Below are 18,672 nucleotides of genomic sequence, written 5' to 3'. Positions count from 1 at the left end.
AACTGAAGGATTATAATTCCTATGATTCTCTTAAACTGAAAGGCTTTTCTATAGGTATTGTCCATTGCAGGGGAGGAGTACTTTAGTAAATTAGAACCTTGTGATTACACAGCCATTGGTCTCTGATCCACAGGAGCTAAAGTTGACTACCTAAAATACAAAGTTTCTAACACATGGATAAATTGTTCAGAGCCCTTTCTCTAATCATTAGCTGACCCAAAGGGAAAACTCTATACTGACCTCTCCAACAAACATAACCCTGTACAATATGGCAGAGGATATGCAGAGATAAATACATACATGCACATGTGTGTTTATAGCACAGAGGTTGGGGAGCGTGAGGGGGTATATATTTGGACCCAGAGTCTTAGAATTAAAAGCAATGTGTATAAATTCAAACATACTCTAAGGAATCAATCAGCTTCTTGGGATCTACAGGGGGTGGATAAACTACTTCGTCAATATGCTTTCGATTGCAGTAGGCGTACGCTGTTGAGACATGCATGAACACTTCCAGATTCTTCATTTGCTGTGCAAGGAGAATGAGCTGTCGTGTAGCAATCACATTTAACTGAACAGCATCTCTGCAAGAGAAAGAGACAATGATACTTAGAAACAGGACTTTTTTTCTTTAATCTATTTACAAACCAAATCCAAATTGTATTAAAGAAGTACAGAGGAAAAAAGCATGGTTTTGGGTAGTTTGCAATTTCTCCTTTAGCTCTGAGTTGGTATATTTTATTTTAGTATGAAGAATATTCACTATACCAATTATGTGTAAATTTTCTGAATATAAAATAAACTCCAACGAGGGTCTGACAAACGAAGCATACACTGTGATGTAAAACAAGATTATGAACAAAGCTATGAAATCAGATTGGGCTTGGATCCTAGAATGGTCTCCGTTAAATTGCTAAGTTGTACAAGTACTCAACCCTCAGCTTCCTCATCTATAAATGGGAACAAGTAACAAAATCTCCTATGAGAATTTGGAAAGACTAAATGAAAAGAGTAACTTGTATGCATTTAGTATTTGTTATTCTTGTCGACATCTCAAAACAGGCAGCCAGTGAGTATTAAGACAAGATGGCAGAAAATTCTTTTCTATAAAATTGTCCCTAGCATTTTTAATGGTCCATCAAGTCATCTATTGTACAACATAGTAATTCTTAGACTTAATAACAATACACCAGACTACTGGAAATCATTGATTTTTAAAATGTTCTCAGTACAAGAAAAGTTATGTGACATCACACACATATTAACTAGTTCAGTTTAGCCATTGCACATGTAATGTACATGATAAACATATAGAGGGAGTCCTAAGCCAGTGAGACAGCCTATCTCTTACCTTTTCAGTTGTGAGCCTAGCATAACCTTTAATGGCTGAGCCTAAGATATCCCACCTCAAAAAGAGAGGAGGTATTGTGGGGAGGAACTGAGCATCTAAGAAATTCTCAGTTGTCCTACGGCTTTCACACACGCATACACACACCTGCACATATACAAAGGTAGAGGGAGTATGACAGGTTGGAATACTGAGTGGTAAAACTGGCAGAGTAGTTTTGTTATAACTACAAATTAATATAACTAATCTAAAAGAAACTAGAATAAAATATCAGTAATTACAAAAATTATACATTTATTAATCTGGTAACCTAATTTTCAGAGCAAAAACTCACCCTAAGCCTAATTTTTCAAACAAGAAATAAAGTTTTTATACCAAGTGAAAATTATATAACATTATGTATCGACATGACAAAATATCACATAGTCACTAAAAGTATAAGTATAAAAAATATTAGAAACTTGAAAATTGCCAGGCAGCGAGTGGTGTGACACCTTAAGTACCAGCACTGGGGAAGCAGAGATAGGAGGATCTCTTTGAGTTGAAGGCCAGCCTCACCTACAGAGTGAGTTCCAGAACAGCCAAGCTTACACAGAGAAACCCTGTCTTAGAGAAAAGAGAAAGGAGTGGGGGAAGAAACGTTAAATTAATATTCATGATTATATAAAAATGATACTGTGGCTTGTATGTGCTTGACCTAGGGAGTAGCACTATTAGGAAGTGTGGCCTTGTTAAGTAGGTATGGCCTTTGAGACCCTCCTAGCTTCCTGAAAGTCAGTCTTCTGTTTGCCTTCAGAACAAAAAGTAAAACTCTAGCTCCTCCTGCACCATGCCTGCCTGGATGCTGCCATGTTCCTTCCTTGATGATATTGGACTGAACCTCTGAACCTGTAAGCCAGCCCCAATTAAATGTTGTCCTTATAAGAGTTGCCTTGCTCATGATGTCTCTTCAAAGCAGTAAACAGTTATATTCAAACATAGATTTAAGAACTTGGTGGGGATGTCCTTTTAAGACAAGAGTCATGTGGCCCAGGGCTGGCCTGGAACTACCTACATTGCCTGGGATGACCTCAATTTTATGATCTTTCTATCTCCACCTCTTGAATGCTGGGATTACAAACATGTAGCATCACACCAAGTGTGAAATACATTTATAAAAATGGCTTTGAGTACTTTGCAAAAAATGGCTCATATTGTCAAGTATTTAAGAAATATGTTACAAACAATTCAGTCTACCTGACTGTATAGCAATACTTTGATATCTATCTGTCTGAAAATAATAGGAACAAGGAGGTTATTGTTTAGGAAGAGGTATACTGAGAAACTGAGAATATTTTATTACAAGCTCCTGAGGTCAGGACAAGAAGTTCTGGGTCACCAGAAACAAGGAGTACCTCATAAAAGAAAAATAAATAAGCAAATGATTTTAGAATTCATTTTTTCTTTCAATTGCACCTTAGATCCTATTGAGAAAAATTAGAAGAAAACAAAACATTCTTAATGAAACGAGGGTGGGGTTTTAAAATCACTTCAAATCTCAACTAAGGAAAAAAAATATGTTCAAGTGGAAATCTAGCAAGAAATCTTTCACAGAAAGGATACTATCCACCAGGGCATTAGAGAATGAACTAGTTTCTTTCTCATTTACAAAAAGTGAGGATAAGAAGAGTAATGTTTTAGAGAAAGGACATAAGGGATATTCTGTTACATTGTCCTAAGAATGGTGACAGAGTTTCTAGGCCACAGAAAATGAGGAATAACTCAAAAGACACTCCTATGCCTTGAGTCCCTCCACTCTGTACCTGAGCGCCGAAGCCTGAAGTCAGAATAAAATAACGTAAGTTACTTTAGTATCTTCCGGGCTAGTTAACCTTACTCAATGGAAACCTTCCTTTCTATTTTCTTTAACTTCAGGCTGAGATCTTTACATACCAGACCAGAAAGTAAACAGAAATAAAATTATGTTTTGCTTTATGAAATTGTAAATTCATCTTAAGATAGGCTTGCTAGAAAGCAAATAGGCTAGTTTAGTGTGGCATTTCCCTAATGTAGACATAAAAATCACTTCAGAAAGAAAAAAAAAATAAGCAAAAATACTCATTTCTAAGGCTAATAAGATTTCCTATTTGTCTCCTATAGATATCCCTAGTTATTCAAAATGTATTTGATGTTTTTGTAAACTTTACTCCAGAGCTTATACTAAGGTTAAGATATACTTGGGAGTTACTACAAATGAAGGTACCTTTTTAATGATTGAAATGAGGATCAAGAAACTCCATTCTAAGTAATTTCCCAGGCCATTGTGACACATCTCTTTTCCACTCTTCTCACTCCCCACAAACTATTGCCTCAATGAGTTCTTATCACTAAGAGTTAGTTTTAGAAAATAAACTTGATAGAGACAGATGTTTAGGGGTCTGTGAAATCAAACTTAGTAGGCATCTGTAACTGTCCGAAGCAATGGCTCTAGAGGAGCAATGTAAGTGCAGCAGCTCTTCAGAATAGCCAATGTTTCTGCTAAACAGGAGGGAGGGCTCTCCAAACTGTTGGAGAAAGTACAATCGAGAAACCTACATTTTAAAAAATGTTTTCCAGTTAGTTTTCTTTTCTTTTTAGAGGTGGAAAAAGGCAAATTTCCCTACAGGAGCACTTCTAAAAAGCTTACAACCTGAGTCTGAGCCAGAGACAGAACTAGAAAAAAGTCATCATTACAAAATGCCCAAACAAGCACCAGGATCCACCACAAGCCTTTCCCAGCATTTTATGACCTTTCCTAGTCATATTATATTCTTACAGTCTGAAAATAATACACTCAAGACTCCATCGCTCCTATATCTTAATTGGTACTCACACTCCTTTCAGAAGACCTACTTCCATTCCCCTAGAGCCTCGGGACTGTTCCATTCCTGATATCTCATATATTTTCCCTAAGCCACTTATTTATTCTTCTCTCTCTCTCTCTGACTGCTTCTGATCTCATGATGGCCTCTTATCTCTTAATATTCCTCTCCATGCAACTAGGCAGGATATTGCCCTGCCTAGAATACAAGACCTCATGATCAACTACTTAAGTAACTACTTATTCCCCTCTTTCTCACCTTTTACTCCTGTCAATTTCTCCTCATATAATATTTGAGAAATGTCTAAAAATTAATGAGCTTTGTCTCCTCACCTCTCAACATATGCTGTCAAGTGCTGCCTGCATTTAGTTCAGTTTCAACATAGTTAGCACATATCCCAGGGCTTTGTGAAAAGTCCATATATAAACTTATCTTGGTTCCTCTCCAAGGCACCAGATTATGGTGAGTCTCCTCCTCCTGCATCCCTTCAGTAGTAAAGTTTTATACCATGTGATATCTGTGGTTTAGCAGATGGTGACAGTTATAAGTGGGTTTTCCCTAAATGGCTATTATGGACTATTTCTAGTATTTCTGAATATCTAGCCCAAGTCTAATATTCTATCAATATTTAAATGTAAACATCCATTAAATCTGTTTCACAGAAATAATTATGATATAGTGATTAGGGCTAGGACAGTGAACATTCATGTCTTGACATAGAAGAGAAAAACAATAAATCACCTAGACTTTCTAACATGTCTCTCTAGTGTAAGTAATTATAATAATCCAAGGAGCACACAAAAGAAATCAACTGTGGTCCTTCCTGTAAGGGTTATTTTGGAGGCTGGAGAGATGGTTTAGAGGTGCTGAATACAACGCCCTCATATGGACATACATGCAAGCAAAACATCAATGTACATAAAATAAAGGAGTCATCAAAAAATGTTAAGATTATTTTGATGTGTTTTACCCTAATTAATGTTTCCTGTTAATAAAAGCACTTAATTTCCTCCTTAAGTGGACAAGAACTACAGTATCTCTTATGCATCAGCCCCTGAAAACACACTAGGTTTAAGGTGCTATGTAAACACTTTCTTTTGATTATAAAAAAAATGAAGTATGAACTATGAAGGGAAAATATGTTAAACTTGCCATTTTATAGTAATGGATTCTAAGAAAAAATAAAGAACTCACTAAAAGTCAGCAATAGACAAGCATAGTTGCATATGACTGTAATCCCAACATTTGGAGGTATAGGCAGATTAAGGTTTGTCTAATTAAAATAAAAATCAGAGACTATACTCATAATGTTGAAAATATTATTTTAAATGAAAAGGCTAGATCTATATGCAAGGGAAAATCTCAAAATTTAAAAAAAAATTTTTTTGGTGCTTAGTCCCAGCTGGATCCATCTACAATCAACTCCTACATCGACAGCTCAGAGAACACTGCAGAAGAGGGGCAGAAAAGTTCTAAGAGACAGAGGACCAGGAAATCTGCTATAAGATTATATCTTCTATATATGATAAGAAAGCTGTACCTATGAAATATTAAGTAACATGGTAACCTAAACAAAACCTGAACAATGTCAACGCCAGGCAATATGCCAACATGGGAGTGGGGAGATCTTACAGAGTCCTATCATGACAGCTGACAGAGAAAATTAGTCTTTCCCTGGACAAACTAGTCAGGCCTAAAAGCATATACATATGGACAACACTAAATGGACTTGGCAAGTTGTATTTATGTATTATTCACACATATATATGTATGCATATGTATATATAAAAAGGAAAAGAGGCTATGAATTTGAGAATAGGAAGGAGTAATAATATAGGGTAGCTGGAGGGAGGAGAGCAAAGAGTAAACAATATAAATATAGTACACATATATGAAATTTTCAAAAATTAATTATAAGATGGAATTTTCTTACTGATAAAGGCACGAATTCCATTACGGTGGGATGTAAGTGTTACTTTAAAAATATCTGCAAAGTTACTTGTGTCTATCTTTATTTGAAGAATAATATATGTTCATGGTAGAAATAATAAAATACAGATAAAGCTAAAACAATTATCATCAATATAGAAAGATATGCATGTCTAACACACATGATGCATACATACCTAATAAAGTGAGATTACACTACATTTATTATGACATTATTTTGTCACTTCTGGATTCTAAACTCACAACAGCCTCCAAGTGTCTCACCTACTGGCTCGCAGAAAGACTTTCAAGAAAGTGAGTAAGGCAATGGCTTACATACTCAGACATTCTAGTGGATAGGTAAAATAACACCATTTAAACTTTGCAAAGAAAAGAAAAGATCTCCCAAGAAGTGCTTATTCAAGATTAATAACTTGTCCAAACTCTTCAGTTAAAGGTATGTAACTCCAAGGCTTCTTCCCTTTGTTGCCTCAGCTACCACAGGAATAAAATGGATTTGCCTAGGATAGGCTGGGTAAGGACAGAAACCGACAAATGAGCAATGCTTTCAAGGCTGTAAAGCACAACTCCGGAGCTGTAGAGAAAGCGATAGCATCTTCAAATACCAAAATGCTTGTTGGCATTGTGCTCTCATACAGTGTAATCGTTATTAAAAGTTACACTTTTTTTTTTTCCCAGAGCTGGGGACTGAACCCAGGGCCTTAGCGCTCTACCACTGAGCTAAATCCCCAACCCCAAAAGTTACACTTTTATGTAAAAAAAAATATAGGGATTACTGCCAAAGCCATTTACAATTAGAGCTTAGCCTTTTAAGCATTTTGAAGAGGAGAGCATCACAAATATTCTAAAACCTAAAAACTAATACATTATCATTTAAACTAGTATAAGACTATATAATGAGATTAACTTAAATCGTGTATTTAGACACACCATCAAAAATAACAGTCCTATGAATTAAATGCCATTATTTGAAATGTATATTCATTTACTTTCTAAAAAAATTTATTTTTAGTTTTTATGTGTATGGGTGTTTTACTTGCATATGTGTTTATGAACCATGTATGTGCTGGTGTCCACAGGGGCCAGAAGAGAGCCTTCAATCCCCTGGAATGAGTTACAGATGGCTATGAGCCATCATGTGGTGCTGGATATCACCCCTGGTCCTCTGGAAGAACAGACAGTATTCTTCACTGCTAAGTCATCTCCGCAGCCATTCCGATTATTTTTAAAATATTTATCACTTGGAATTTGTTTTCCCTAGAAACTGGATGTATCCTGAAGTTTGAATTAGGTTTTAAATTAAACTTTATTTTTGACATTACCTTGTCCCTTAACATGCCACCAAAGCAGAGTTTTTCAAATATAAACAAAGTGACTATAACATACAAGGTATTTCTTAATATGCAAAACTTGAACCTAATTTTGATTACAGTTCTGGAATACATGGTGTATGTAGAATGGAAGCATAAAAGATTCTGATAGTTCATGAAAAGGTGACCAAAACAGCTACTGAGTAAACTATTCCTACCTCTTACCTCTTACCCAAGCACACTCTATTTCCTTCTAGTTTACTGCTTGCCTATATCCTATTTCATAAAGTCATAGCAAGGTTTTCTAAGTGGCATATACCAGCTATCTCTCATAGACTAGCTACCTTCTATGTTTCATTTCAAAAAAAAATGATAACAAAAAAGAATTCTGTTCATCAAAAGTCACTATTAACATGACAGTTTTATATCACTCAAAACAACTTCAATAAAAAGGAGTTAACATTACATCTATAAAGCATGAAATTCAAATGTTAGTATCTGTACTTACCTTAAATTTTCATTAAATCTTACAGTAGCTGCACAGTGAAATATGACATTGGTAGAATCTATAATGATCTCCTTATCTTCTTCACTGAGAGCCAGTTTAGGTTGGGTGAGTTCACTGTTGATTGCTATAATTTTCTGTCTAAAATCTGGATTTTCATCTCTCAACCTGTCAAAAAGCTATCAAATGGGAAGATATTTATTCTCTGGTAGTGTTTTTTACTTTCCAATATCCTATTTAATAAAGCCTACTGTAAACCCTTTCCCTACCAAAGACAGCTATTTCAACATTTTAGATTTCATGGGACATAGAAGACTGCTTGCTCATCTTACAGACTTAAGACTCAGCGAGTTCAAGAAGTACTTCAAGAACACCATGCTCTAGCTAAGTAGGCCAGCCTCAGGCTTCAAAATAGGCTTAAGAAATAACAGGCATCTGGACAATAATAGTCTCACACTCCAACTCTCACAACTAATTGCCCAACTCTTTTAAAATATATATTAATGTTTAGTTACTTGTGTGTATGTCTATACACCTGAATGCAGTGCTCACAGGGGCCTGAAAGGATGTGGTATCTCTGGGAATTAAGAGTTACAGGGAGAGGGGTTGGGGATTTAGCTCAGCGGTAGAGCGCTTGCCTAGGAAGTGCAAGGCCCTGGGTTCGGTCCCCAGCTCCGAAAAAAAGAACCAAAAAAAAAAAAAAAAAAAAAAAAGAGAGTTACAGGGAGTTCTTGGAGGAAATGACATTAAACTAGAAACCTGAAGGATCAACAGGACTTGAAGGCACATGGGTGAGCGATAAGGACAAAAGTAAGAAAGAGAAGATCCTAAAATTTCAAAGCAGAATAGTGCTACTGCATAAGATGAAAAAAAACAACAACAACAACAACACACATTTAAGAAAGTAACATACACTTTAGAAAGTAATAGCAACAAGACTTAGCTATTAACTTTTTTGTGTGGGGGATGGATAAATGCTAACTCTGGAGGAAAGAACTATAGCTACTCTGCACAGGATACACACCCTAGTGCCTGACAAGATACAATCTCAGCATCTATTAAGTGAGTAAATATATTAGAATTAGAAACACTGGAAATAAATAATTTTGAAGATGCAAAGTCAGTCACCGGAGTGGTGACAACACATCACCTACATTATACACCAGAAGACAGGTCTAATAAAGGTTTAGTTTGGGATCTGGAGTTCAGAGAGGGAGAAACAGAACCATAGATTTTGTTGACCATATACAGTTAATAACTGAAGGATAAAAGCCCTGAGAATGAAAGAGATCATCCAGACAGCAACAGCAGTGAAGAACCCAAATCCAAACTCTACAAAACTACTTACAAATCTAACTTAAACAACAACCATTTGACTCACAAAAACAGAGGATGCTGCACAACTACTTCTCTGGACCTAACAATCGAATCAAGGCTTATGGCAGGTATCTTAAGAATATCAATATTTAAGGGGCAAGCAGGGCAAGAGGAACCTAAGAGAGGGCCACAAGTTCTTTTTAAATCTTCATTCTAGGTAGCTCATGCTCATGCTGCTTCAATGGTTAAATCTTCTCTTTACCAGTCATTATCTCCTTTTCAACATTATCTCCATGTATTTAAATCCACGAATACTCCCTACTCCTACTTTAAGTTTACTGATACCTTTTCAGTGTTCCAAAACATACTTCATGATCAGCTGTTTTACTTGCTGAGAAGATACTGAGGATGGAACTCTGGGCCTCTTCACACATTCTTGTTAAGCACTCGACCTCTGAGCTATTTATTTATATCCACAAACCATGATCAACTATTTTAATTGAATCTCCACCATCCAATCAAGTTTCTTTTCCTTGAGGCATTCCTATAAATCAATGGTTCTCAACCTGAGGTAATTTTGGTCATCAGGAAACATTTGGTGATGTGTGAAATACTTGTCAGAACTGGGTCCTAATGTATATAGGCCACACCAGCACTTTATAACAAAATACTATCCAGGCTAAAATGTTAACTGTGCTGAAGGGTGAAAATGTCCTAAGCACAGTTAAATAAGTAATGGCTCTCCCACCCCCAATAATATATATTCTATCTGTGCTCTTTATTTGTTTCAAAATCATGGTGAGCTACTAATACTAAGTGAGTTCCAAGACAGTCACGGCTACACAGTGAAATCCTAAACAAAAACAAACAAACAAACAAACAAAAAACAAAACAAAACAAAGAGTAGTTTAAACCTTATTTGAAAATTTGGTCTATCATAAAAGAAAGCTTTTTTCTTTTCCTGACTCTAGTTCACTGCCATACTGCAGGAACTTAACAATTTTTCCCCAGATTTATTTTTGAATAGTGAAGCAATACACTAAGCTAATACTACTTCACAGAATTCACACTCAAGCACATACTTTCATCCCCCTTCCAAATGATCAGCTTCCACATACTTACCTTGCCACTGAGGATTTCTTCCACTCGCTCTTGGGGTGTCTGTCCAGCTTTTTGCCTCACCAAAACATAGACTGAATTCACCTTAGGACAAGATCTCAGCAACTTTTCCAGAAGCACCTTCCCTAAGAAACCAGTGGCTCCTGTGAGGAGGATGTTTTTGCCTTCATAGTATTCTGGGATTGAGACCATTGTGACTGGAAGAGAAACATGACAACATTAGTTTACAAATGTATGTTCAATCTTACTAAAAGTCTCCCATTTTCCACATAAATATCTTAAAAGACTGGCAAAAATCAAAACTGAATATTTACAATAGAAGAATCTAACCTTTGGTTTATTATACTACAGTAGAAGCGAGAAAGGACTGCAGCTCCCTCAAGAGCTTGTTCTTTCTTGGATATTCTCAGTCAAGCCACTCACCTTTTCGGGCCTCAAATTTCTTTAGTACAGTTATAGCAAAAAGATCTCTAAAACTTCCTTACAATAAGAACTCAAATATTCATTCAACCTCTGTTAAACCCTGAATACAACTAAATGATGGTACTCTGTTCCCAAAGAAATTTATAACACTGAATGGATGTCAGCTGACTCACTCAGCTTGACTAACCCTGCCAGGTATCACATAACCAGTCATCTAGCACTGAAACAGGAGAAGGCAACATCAAATTCTTTCTTCTACACATTCATGAGAGTGAGGGAAAAAAAGTTGTAAAAAAAAATGCACAAGAAAATGGGGAGTGTATGAATGGGGTGAGTACAAGCAGATCTATGAAGTATGCTGCTATATGAGACTACACTATATTGAAATCCAAGCTCTATGCTATTTAGAAACCCATATGCATAGAATAAAATAGTAACACATGCCTGAGGGCAGGCAGTACAACCAGAGAAGAGAAAAAGCTTCAATAGTATTTCAGTCTCACTGAAGCTGAAAAGTCTAACAGATGCATGTGTTTTGTCTCAGATTCTCCTAACTTAAAAGTGTTCTGAAGGTGTGAGCCATCTTCCATAGACAAATGTAGCAACCACTCCTTTGTAAAGGTTTCTCTTTACAGCAAATAGAGAGCATCACAGAAAACAACTTCGCAAGGCAGAGATCAACAAATCATGGCGAGCCCAGCCCCAACATATACATCTACATCATAGCTCTTGCATCAGGGAACATCGCTTAAGGGGAAGGAAAAGATTTAAAAAGCCAGAATATCAGGAAGTCAGCCATAAAATAGTCTCTCCTGGAAATGGCTACATAAACAAGTTCGAAACAATAGTAGTTATCAATGGGCAAATTAATGTGCAAGGGGGAAATTTAGCAACATCTCACCCTTAGGCAAAGAACTACAGGCAACTCCTAAATGCTGGAAGGAGAATTATCCTTTCCCTTATTGGTCCCTTACTGCAGACTGGTCAGCCTTGAAACCTTATACATAAAAGCAGCAAAAAATGGACTCAACAAGCTCTGTCTATTTTTATTTCTATTAAAAACATTTTTTTAAATATAGAAACAAAAAACTATAGATAAAAGTAGGTAGGAATAAAACAGAATAACCTCTAGATGAACAGATGAGAATGAACTGACAGAGACAATGGTAAAAGAAAAATACTGTAAGGAGGTCAGAGCTGTATTTATCCTCTCCTCAACTGAAACCCAGAAGAAAACACCAAACTCAGGATCAAGAAGCTGGATTAGAGTATGAAGTCATCAAGGTTCTCAAAAGGCATGCATACAAAACGGCCAAACCACCCGTCTGATTTCCTTTATAAATACTGTCCCAGCCTTAATATTTGTTTGTGTTTGAGAAGGGTATCCAGATAGTGCTTGAGACAAAACTGAAATAAGCTAAGCTTTAGGGGCAAGGAGGCCTCACAAACAATACAGGCTCTTACCACTCTTGGAAACTGCCCACCAGAAGAACTACTTTAATAAGATCCTGTTGCTGAAGATACCTCACATACTGGTTACCAGGCATAGCTGGAACCAAGTTGGAAGCTTCTTCCCTGCTAGTACGCTTTCGTTGTACCTGAAGGTACTATGCAGTCTGTTGGAGGAGTAAAGGTATCAACTGTCTTATTTGGCCGTGAACCCTAAAATGTGCACTATCAGCCCACCAGGCAGGATGTGCTCACCCATGCAATGGTGCATAACTGTTATGGGAGTGACCAACTGCTTTATTTGAGGTCTACACCACAATAGAGAATTCATTTTGGTTCTGTAACTTAATCTCAAACCCCATGGCTACAGCTGCCTTGAAACTTACTATTGTTGTTCAGGTAAATCACCATGGCACCAAGCTGTTTTCCAAATATCTACATTTATACCAGACAAATGCTATTCTAAGATTCAGAGACACTTCTTTTTGTAACATACAGCAGTGAATGCCGGTATCAGTAGCTGCTCAATTGCTAAGAGTTAAGTGTTGGTCAAGTGTGTGACCCTCAACAGGACATTTATACTCCTTCTAAGACTCAGAAAACTTCAAGGAAAAGGGACAAAAAGAAAGAAGGAAGACAGGAAGAAAACTGCTGAAATGTTGTCTTCTGGGCATAGCATAGCCAATATAACCATCATGTCATAACAGCTATGGTTACCTGCCATAAGTCTAAACAAGACAGCCTATTAACAGTCACATACTCCTTCCCGCCCTATTACTGGGTACTAATGGATTCAGGGGAAGGAGCAGTACTGTCTTCAGTTGTGCTGATGAACAGTCCCAAACTCATGGTCACAGATAATCCAAGCTAAACAATATGGATCTTTAAAAAAAGAGAGAGAGAGAAAGAAAATGGGGTGAGGGATTATAGTAGAGGACTAACGGGGTTACAAAGGAGATAAGGATCACAGAAAGGATATAAGGGATTACACATATAAAGTTATCAAAACAAATTCATTAAAGATTTTAAAATATTACATCTATAAAATAAGTACTACAAAAAGGAACAATATACCATGTTTGGAAATCAGCAAGCCAGATAAAGGTAGAAAATCCAAGAAATAGCTTAGAAAGAATTAGTGAATGAGTTTAGCAAGCTCCTGACATCAATGGACAAGTAACTAGATATTGAACTCCTAACAACAGCAAAAAAACAAAAAAACAAAAAACAAAAAAAAAACTTATCATTCCCTCCAGGAGAGGGGGAAACTCTCAGCAACTAGAAGTTTCTCCAAGTGACACTGTATTCTCTGATTCAAAAGTTTGGCAAAAAGAAGTTAAAAGTCAAAATGCTATGAACCAAATATTACCACCGCTTTCAAGGAATTCACTCAGGTTTACCTGACAAAACTGTTTTCCAATAGCTGTTTTCTTTTTCTTTTTTTTTTTTTTTTTTTTTTTTTTTTTTTTGGAGCTGGGGACCGAACCCAGGGCCTTGCGCTTGGTAGGCAAGCGCTCTACCACTGAGCTAAATCCCCAACCCTTCAATAGCTGTTTTAACAAAGAATATTTTCATTTAAAATCTCGTTAAGAGAAACATACCACAGAGCTACTGAAGATATATTCTTAACTAAAAATTAAACCCAGATTCTGTCACTTAAGTTAAAGCTATTACTAATCAGAACCTGTTTTATTTGTAAAAGCATATAGCGTTATAGGCAAACAAAACCTAAAGTGACCACGTGAAGAATTAGAGAATGACTAAGATAGAACTTGCACACAAAATACACTACTTCTAACTGCATTCACCTAACAAATGTCCTAGTATTAATGGAAGGGTAATCAAATTACGAGTTTTGTAAACTTAAGTAATTAAAATTAAGGTTCTCTTCATTTTTAAGTCTATGAATAAAAGCATGAAAATTTATCATTTTTTTTCTTTTTCTTTTTTTCAGAACTGGGGACCGAACCCAGGGCCTTACGCTTGCTAGGTAAGTGCTCTACCACTGAGTTAAATCCCCAACCCCTTTATCATTTAAAAAAGAAAAGAAAAGAAAAGAAAAGTTGGGCTGGAGAGATGGCTCAGTGGTTAAGAGCACTGACTGCTCTTCCAGAGGTCCTAAGTTCAAATCCCAGCAACGACATGGTGGCTCACAACCATCTGTAATGAGATCTGATATCATCTTCTGGTGTGTCTGCAGGCAGTGACAGTGTACTTATATATAGTAAGTAAATAAATAAATAAATAATCTTTGAAGAGCATATTTTTATTGCCAAGAAACAGACATCCCCTTATCCTATGATGAAACAAAACAAAATGAAACAAAAAATTTAACAAAATTAAAGCTTCCAATACAATATTGCAATGGTTAATTTCAATTTTCAACTTGATTAGATCAAACAAAAACAATGCATTAATGAGACACTCCTCCAAGTGAGACTGTGGGTATTTCCAGAGAGCTTTAAACAAGGAAACCAAGAACCACCTTCAATATGGGTAGCACTATCTCACAGGCTGGGGTCCTGGACTGAGTGATACTTTCAGATACTATTTCCCAGCACACATGCATGGGCAGAGTCAATTCTAAACCAGTATCTTTTAACTAAATTCCACAGTTACAAAAATTTTAACAAAATTTCTACAAACCTTTCAGTGAGATAAAACACATCAATCATAGGCATAACTGAGCGCACAGCAGCAGAAAAGAAGTTCAAAGGACTTGCAAGGGCTGGCTGGAGTAGATTACCTTAAAGAGTCCATTCGGCTCTAAGTGTACACTTCAACTACAGAAGGAAAAACATTCTTTTTAAAAAGGGGATCCTGCCATTTACTGAGTGAGTGTATGTACTAGATGACAACCTGCTCTATAAAGAAATGGATGTGAAATAAAGTGAATCCTTTAAAACTTCAGATCGGTCCACATACAAAGCTAACAGGCCAAAATGCAACAGTGTAAAAATCTGTTAACTAGTTCAGGCAATTTCACTTTCCAAAGATCTCTCTGTGGGACAATTTCAAAGGTAGCCAACCACAGGCAGGAAAATACAAAGAAACCTCTTGTCAAACTTACAACTGGACTTGGAAAAATCACCAGCTGGATTTAATTATTATCATAATCAATCTTAATAAAAATATATCATACTTGGTTAAGAAGTAAGCATATAACTAACATTGGTAGATTTATTTCCTGTTCCACTAAAGATGACCTACTAAAAGACCTTACCCAGGTAAACTCATGCACAGAAACACTAGTAACAAAATAAAACAGGTCAGTAGAGGAAACAGATTAAGGTACAAGAAGCTCTGAGGTCTTGTTCAATTCACATTTTTATATATAATCAAGGAAGCCCCATGCAGATCACTGAATTTTGAAAATGAATTGGACTTAAATGTTTTTAAAAACCAGCAAGCTATGGCTATGAATAAACTGTACAGCCACAGCTTCTTGATTGCACCTTGTCCCAAGCTTCTGCATTAGTACCAATGTAAAGGCGAATAACCCAGTACCTTATTTATACAAATAAACAACCACCACCATATATCAGGAGTAACTTGGCACATTAAATTTACCAAGGCACACAGAGCAAGGCAATGAAAAACAATACATGTAATCAGTCAGCAAATGTAGGACAGAAATGAATGAAAGCAAAAACAAGATGCAGAGACTGCAGCACGCAGCACTAAACCATCACTTTCTCAAGGACTAATTCTGTTTCCCTCCAGCCTCTGCCAAGATCACCAGGCAACAAACTCCTGTTTTTGTGCTCAGCTCAGTACAGTCCTCCTATAATTAACACTGTCCACTTTGACACTATCCATACCTTTCACCTTTCTATCAATCAGTTTGTGAACCTAATACTGGCCACCTGCATTTAATCTTATGATTGTTTAGCTCCCTTATATTCTTTAACTATTTACAACATTCTATAATCTAAATATTATTCTAAGTGTAATATACAATTTTAATTTTAGCGTTGCATTGTTAGCAAATAATTTAATGACTATAAGAGTCACAATTTCAAATGAAACCAGGAATACTGGTGAAGGTAAGCTGATAAAATTTAAAAGCTTGCAAATTTCACATTTAATATATTTCTGATGCTGTGGAAAGACACAAGCCACAGTTTGTATAACTGTTATAGCTCATTCATGGCAACTGGCATGGTCTGGATTCTGTTCATCAAAGTTCACAGAATGCAATGAATAGAAATTACTGGCAAAATAACTGAAAAATATGTTTAAAAAATCCAAGAAAATTAAGCCATTTGGTGATACAGGCAAAATTCAGCACTCATACCAGATACATTTGAACTAAGGAACAAGCAATTTTTCAAAGAATCATTAATTTTATAGTGTAATTGCTAAGCCTCGGTAGTAAGATTATTTAAAAGACAAAGTTTTCTACTTATTGGTCAAATACAATTAATGATATACGATTAATAACAATTGTTAAATAAATGAACGATTTTAACAAAACCAGGCTTATTATCAAGTATATGAAGGTTCAAAGAAATAAACCAGTACTACTCACTTGCTGGCTGACAAAAATTAACAAGTCCCTAAACACTCTTACAGGCTCAGGCGCTACTCTCAGACAATTCATACTTGTAGGCCCTTACACACAACCTTTTATTTTCTGACAGGGTTTCTATGTGTAGCCCTGGCTGTCCTGAAACTCTCTCTGTACACAAGGCTGGCCTCAAACTCAGAAATTCACCTGCTTCTGCCTCTAGAATTCTGGGATTAAAAGCATGCGCCACCGGGGCTGGGGATTTAGCTCAGTGGTAGAGCGCTTACCTAGGAAGCGCAAGGCCCTGGGTTCGGTCCCCAGCTCCGAAAAAAAGAACCAAAAAAAAAAAAGCATGCGCCACCACTACCTGGCCATGCACGTAGCCCCTTTACCCAGGCGCTAGTCTGAAACTTTTAAACATAGAAATGGAGATGAACCATACTATTACTAATAGAATAAAAAGCTTCTCAGCAGTACTTAGGAACAGTTTCAAACATACATGGGCAATAAACAGTATTATCTTTTAAAAATCTCAAATACCCATTGGTAGTAAAATGTAATTACAGCAACATATGTTATATAGCAATGCAGTTAAAAAGAGCTCTCAAATATTAGTCAAAAAATACAGATAAAAAAAATATAGTCTGTGGGATTCTTTTTCTGTGTTCTTTATTGGATATTTTATGTATTTACATTTCAAATGTTATTTCCTTTCCCGGCTGCCTCCTCACTCACCCCCCCTCCCCATGCTTCTCTGAGGATGCTCCCCTCCCACCCACCCATTCCCACCTCACCACCCTGGCATTACCCTACACTGGGGGAACGAGCCTTCACAGGACCAAGGGCTTCTCCTCCTATTGATGCCAGACAATGCCATCCTCTCCTACATATGCGGCTGGTGCCGTGGGTCCCTCCATGTATACTCTTTGGTTGGTGGTTTAGTCCCTGGGAGCTCTGGGGGATCTAGTTGGTTGATATCATTGTTCTTACTGTGGGGTTGCAAAACCCTTCAGCTCCTTCAGTCCTTTCTCTAACTCCTCCATTGGGGTCCCTGAGCTCAGTCCAATGGTTAACTGCAAACATCCTCATCTGTATTAGTAAGGCTCTGGCAGAGCCTCTCAGGAGACATCCATATCATGCTCTGTCAGCAAGCACTTCTTAACATCAACAATAGTGACTGGGTTTGGTAGCTGCTTATATCCATCCCATAAGGTGAGGCAGTCTCTAAATGGCCTTTCCTTCAGTCTCTGCTCTACTCTTTGTCCCTGTATTTCTTCCCATGAGTATTTTGGTCCCCCTTCTAAAAAGGACTGAAGCATTCACATTTTGGTCATCCTTCTTCTTCAGCTTCATATGGTCTTGAATGGTATCTTGAATATTCTGAGTTTTTGGGCTAATATCCATTTATCAGTGAGTACATACCATATGTGTTCTTTTGTGACTGACTGAGTTACCTCACTCAGGATGATTATTTTCTAGTTCCATCCATTTGCCTAAGAATTTCATGAAGTCATTGTTTTTAATAGCTGAATAGTACTCCATTATGTAAATATACCACATTTTCTGTATCCATTCCTCTGTTGAAGGATATCTGGGTTCTTTCCAGCTTTGGGCTATTATAAATACTGTGAACATAGTGGAGCATGTGTCCTTGTTATATATTGGAGCATCTTTTGGGTATATGCCCAGGAGAGGTATAGTTGGGTCTTCTCGTAGTATTACATCCAATTTTCTGAGGAACTACCAGACTGATTTACACACACACACACACACACACACACACACACACACACACATACACACACGCGCGCGCGCGCGCGCGCGCACCAAGATATCCAGGGAGAAAGACGGGGCACAATGTAGGCTTTATGGGGGATCTAATTCTTTCCATTTCCTTGGCA

General features: G+C 36.9%; 1 protein-coding gene across 9 annotated transcripts in view; it reads right to left on the bottom strand.

Annotated features, from left to right (window-relative positions):
- The window catches only part of Far1 (fatty acyl CoA reductase 1), a 61,376-nt gene that overhangs the window by 23,637 nt on the left and 19,067 nt on the right, over positions 1–18,672 (bottom strand). For all 9 annotated transcript variants that reach the window (XR_015685649.1, XR_015685647.1, XM_087658135.1 and 6 more), the window contains 3 exon segments: positions 10,393–10,586; positions 7,957–8,132; positions 405–584 (listed from right to left, as the gene is read on the bottom strand). Coding sequence is in view for 7 of the 9 variants with exons in the window: in XM_087658135.1 (XP_087514261.1) it covers positions 405–584; positions 7,957–8,132; positions 10,393–10,581 (545 nt within the window). In the remaining 2 variants the exon portion in view is untranslated.

Source organism: Rattus norvegicus, chromosome 1 (assembly GCF_021556685.1).
Source record: "Rattus norvegicus strain SHRSP/BbbUtx chromosome 1, alternate assembly SHRSP_T2T, whole genome shotgun sequence".
Classification (NCBI taxonomy): Eukaryota; Metazoa; Chordata; class Mammalia; order Rodentia; family Muridae; genus Rattus; species Rattus norvegicus.
This window is presented reverse-complemented; position numbering and strand designations above follow the sequence as displayed.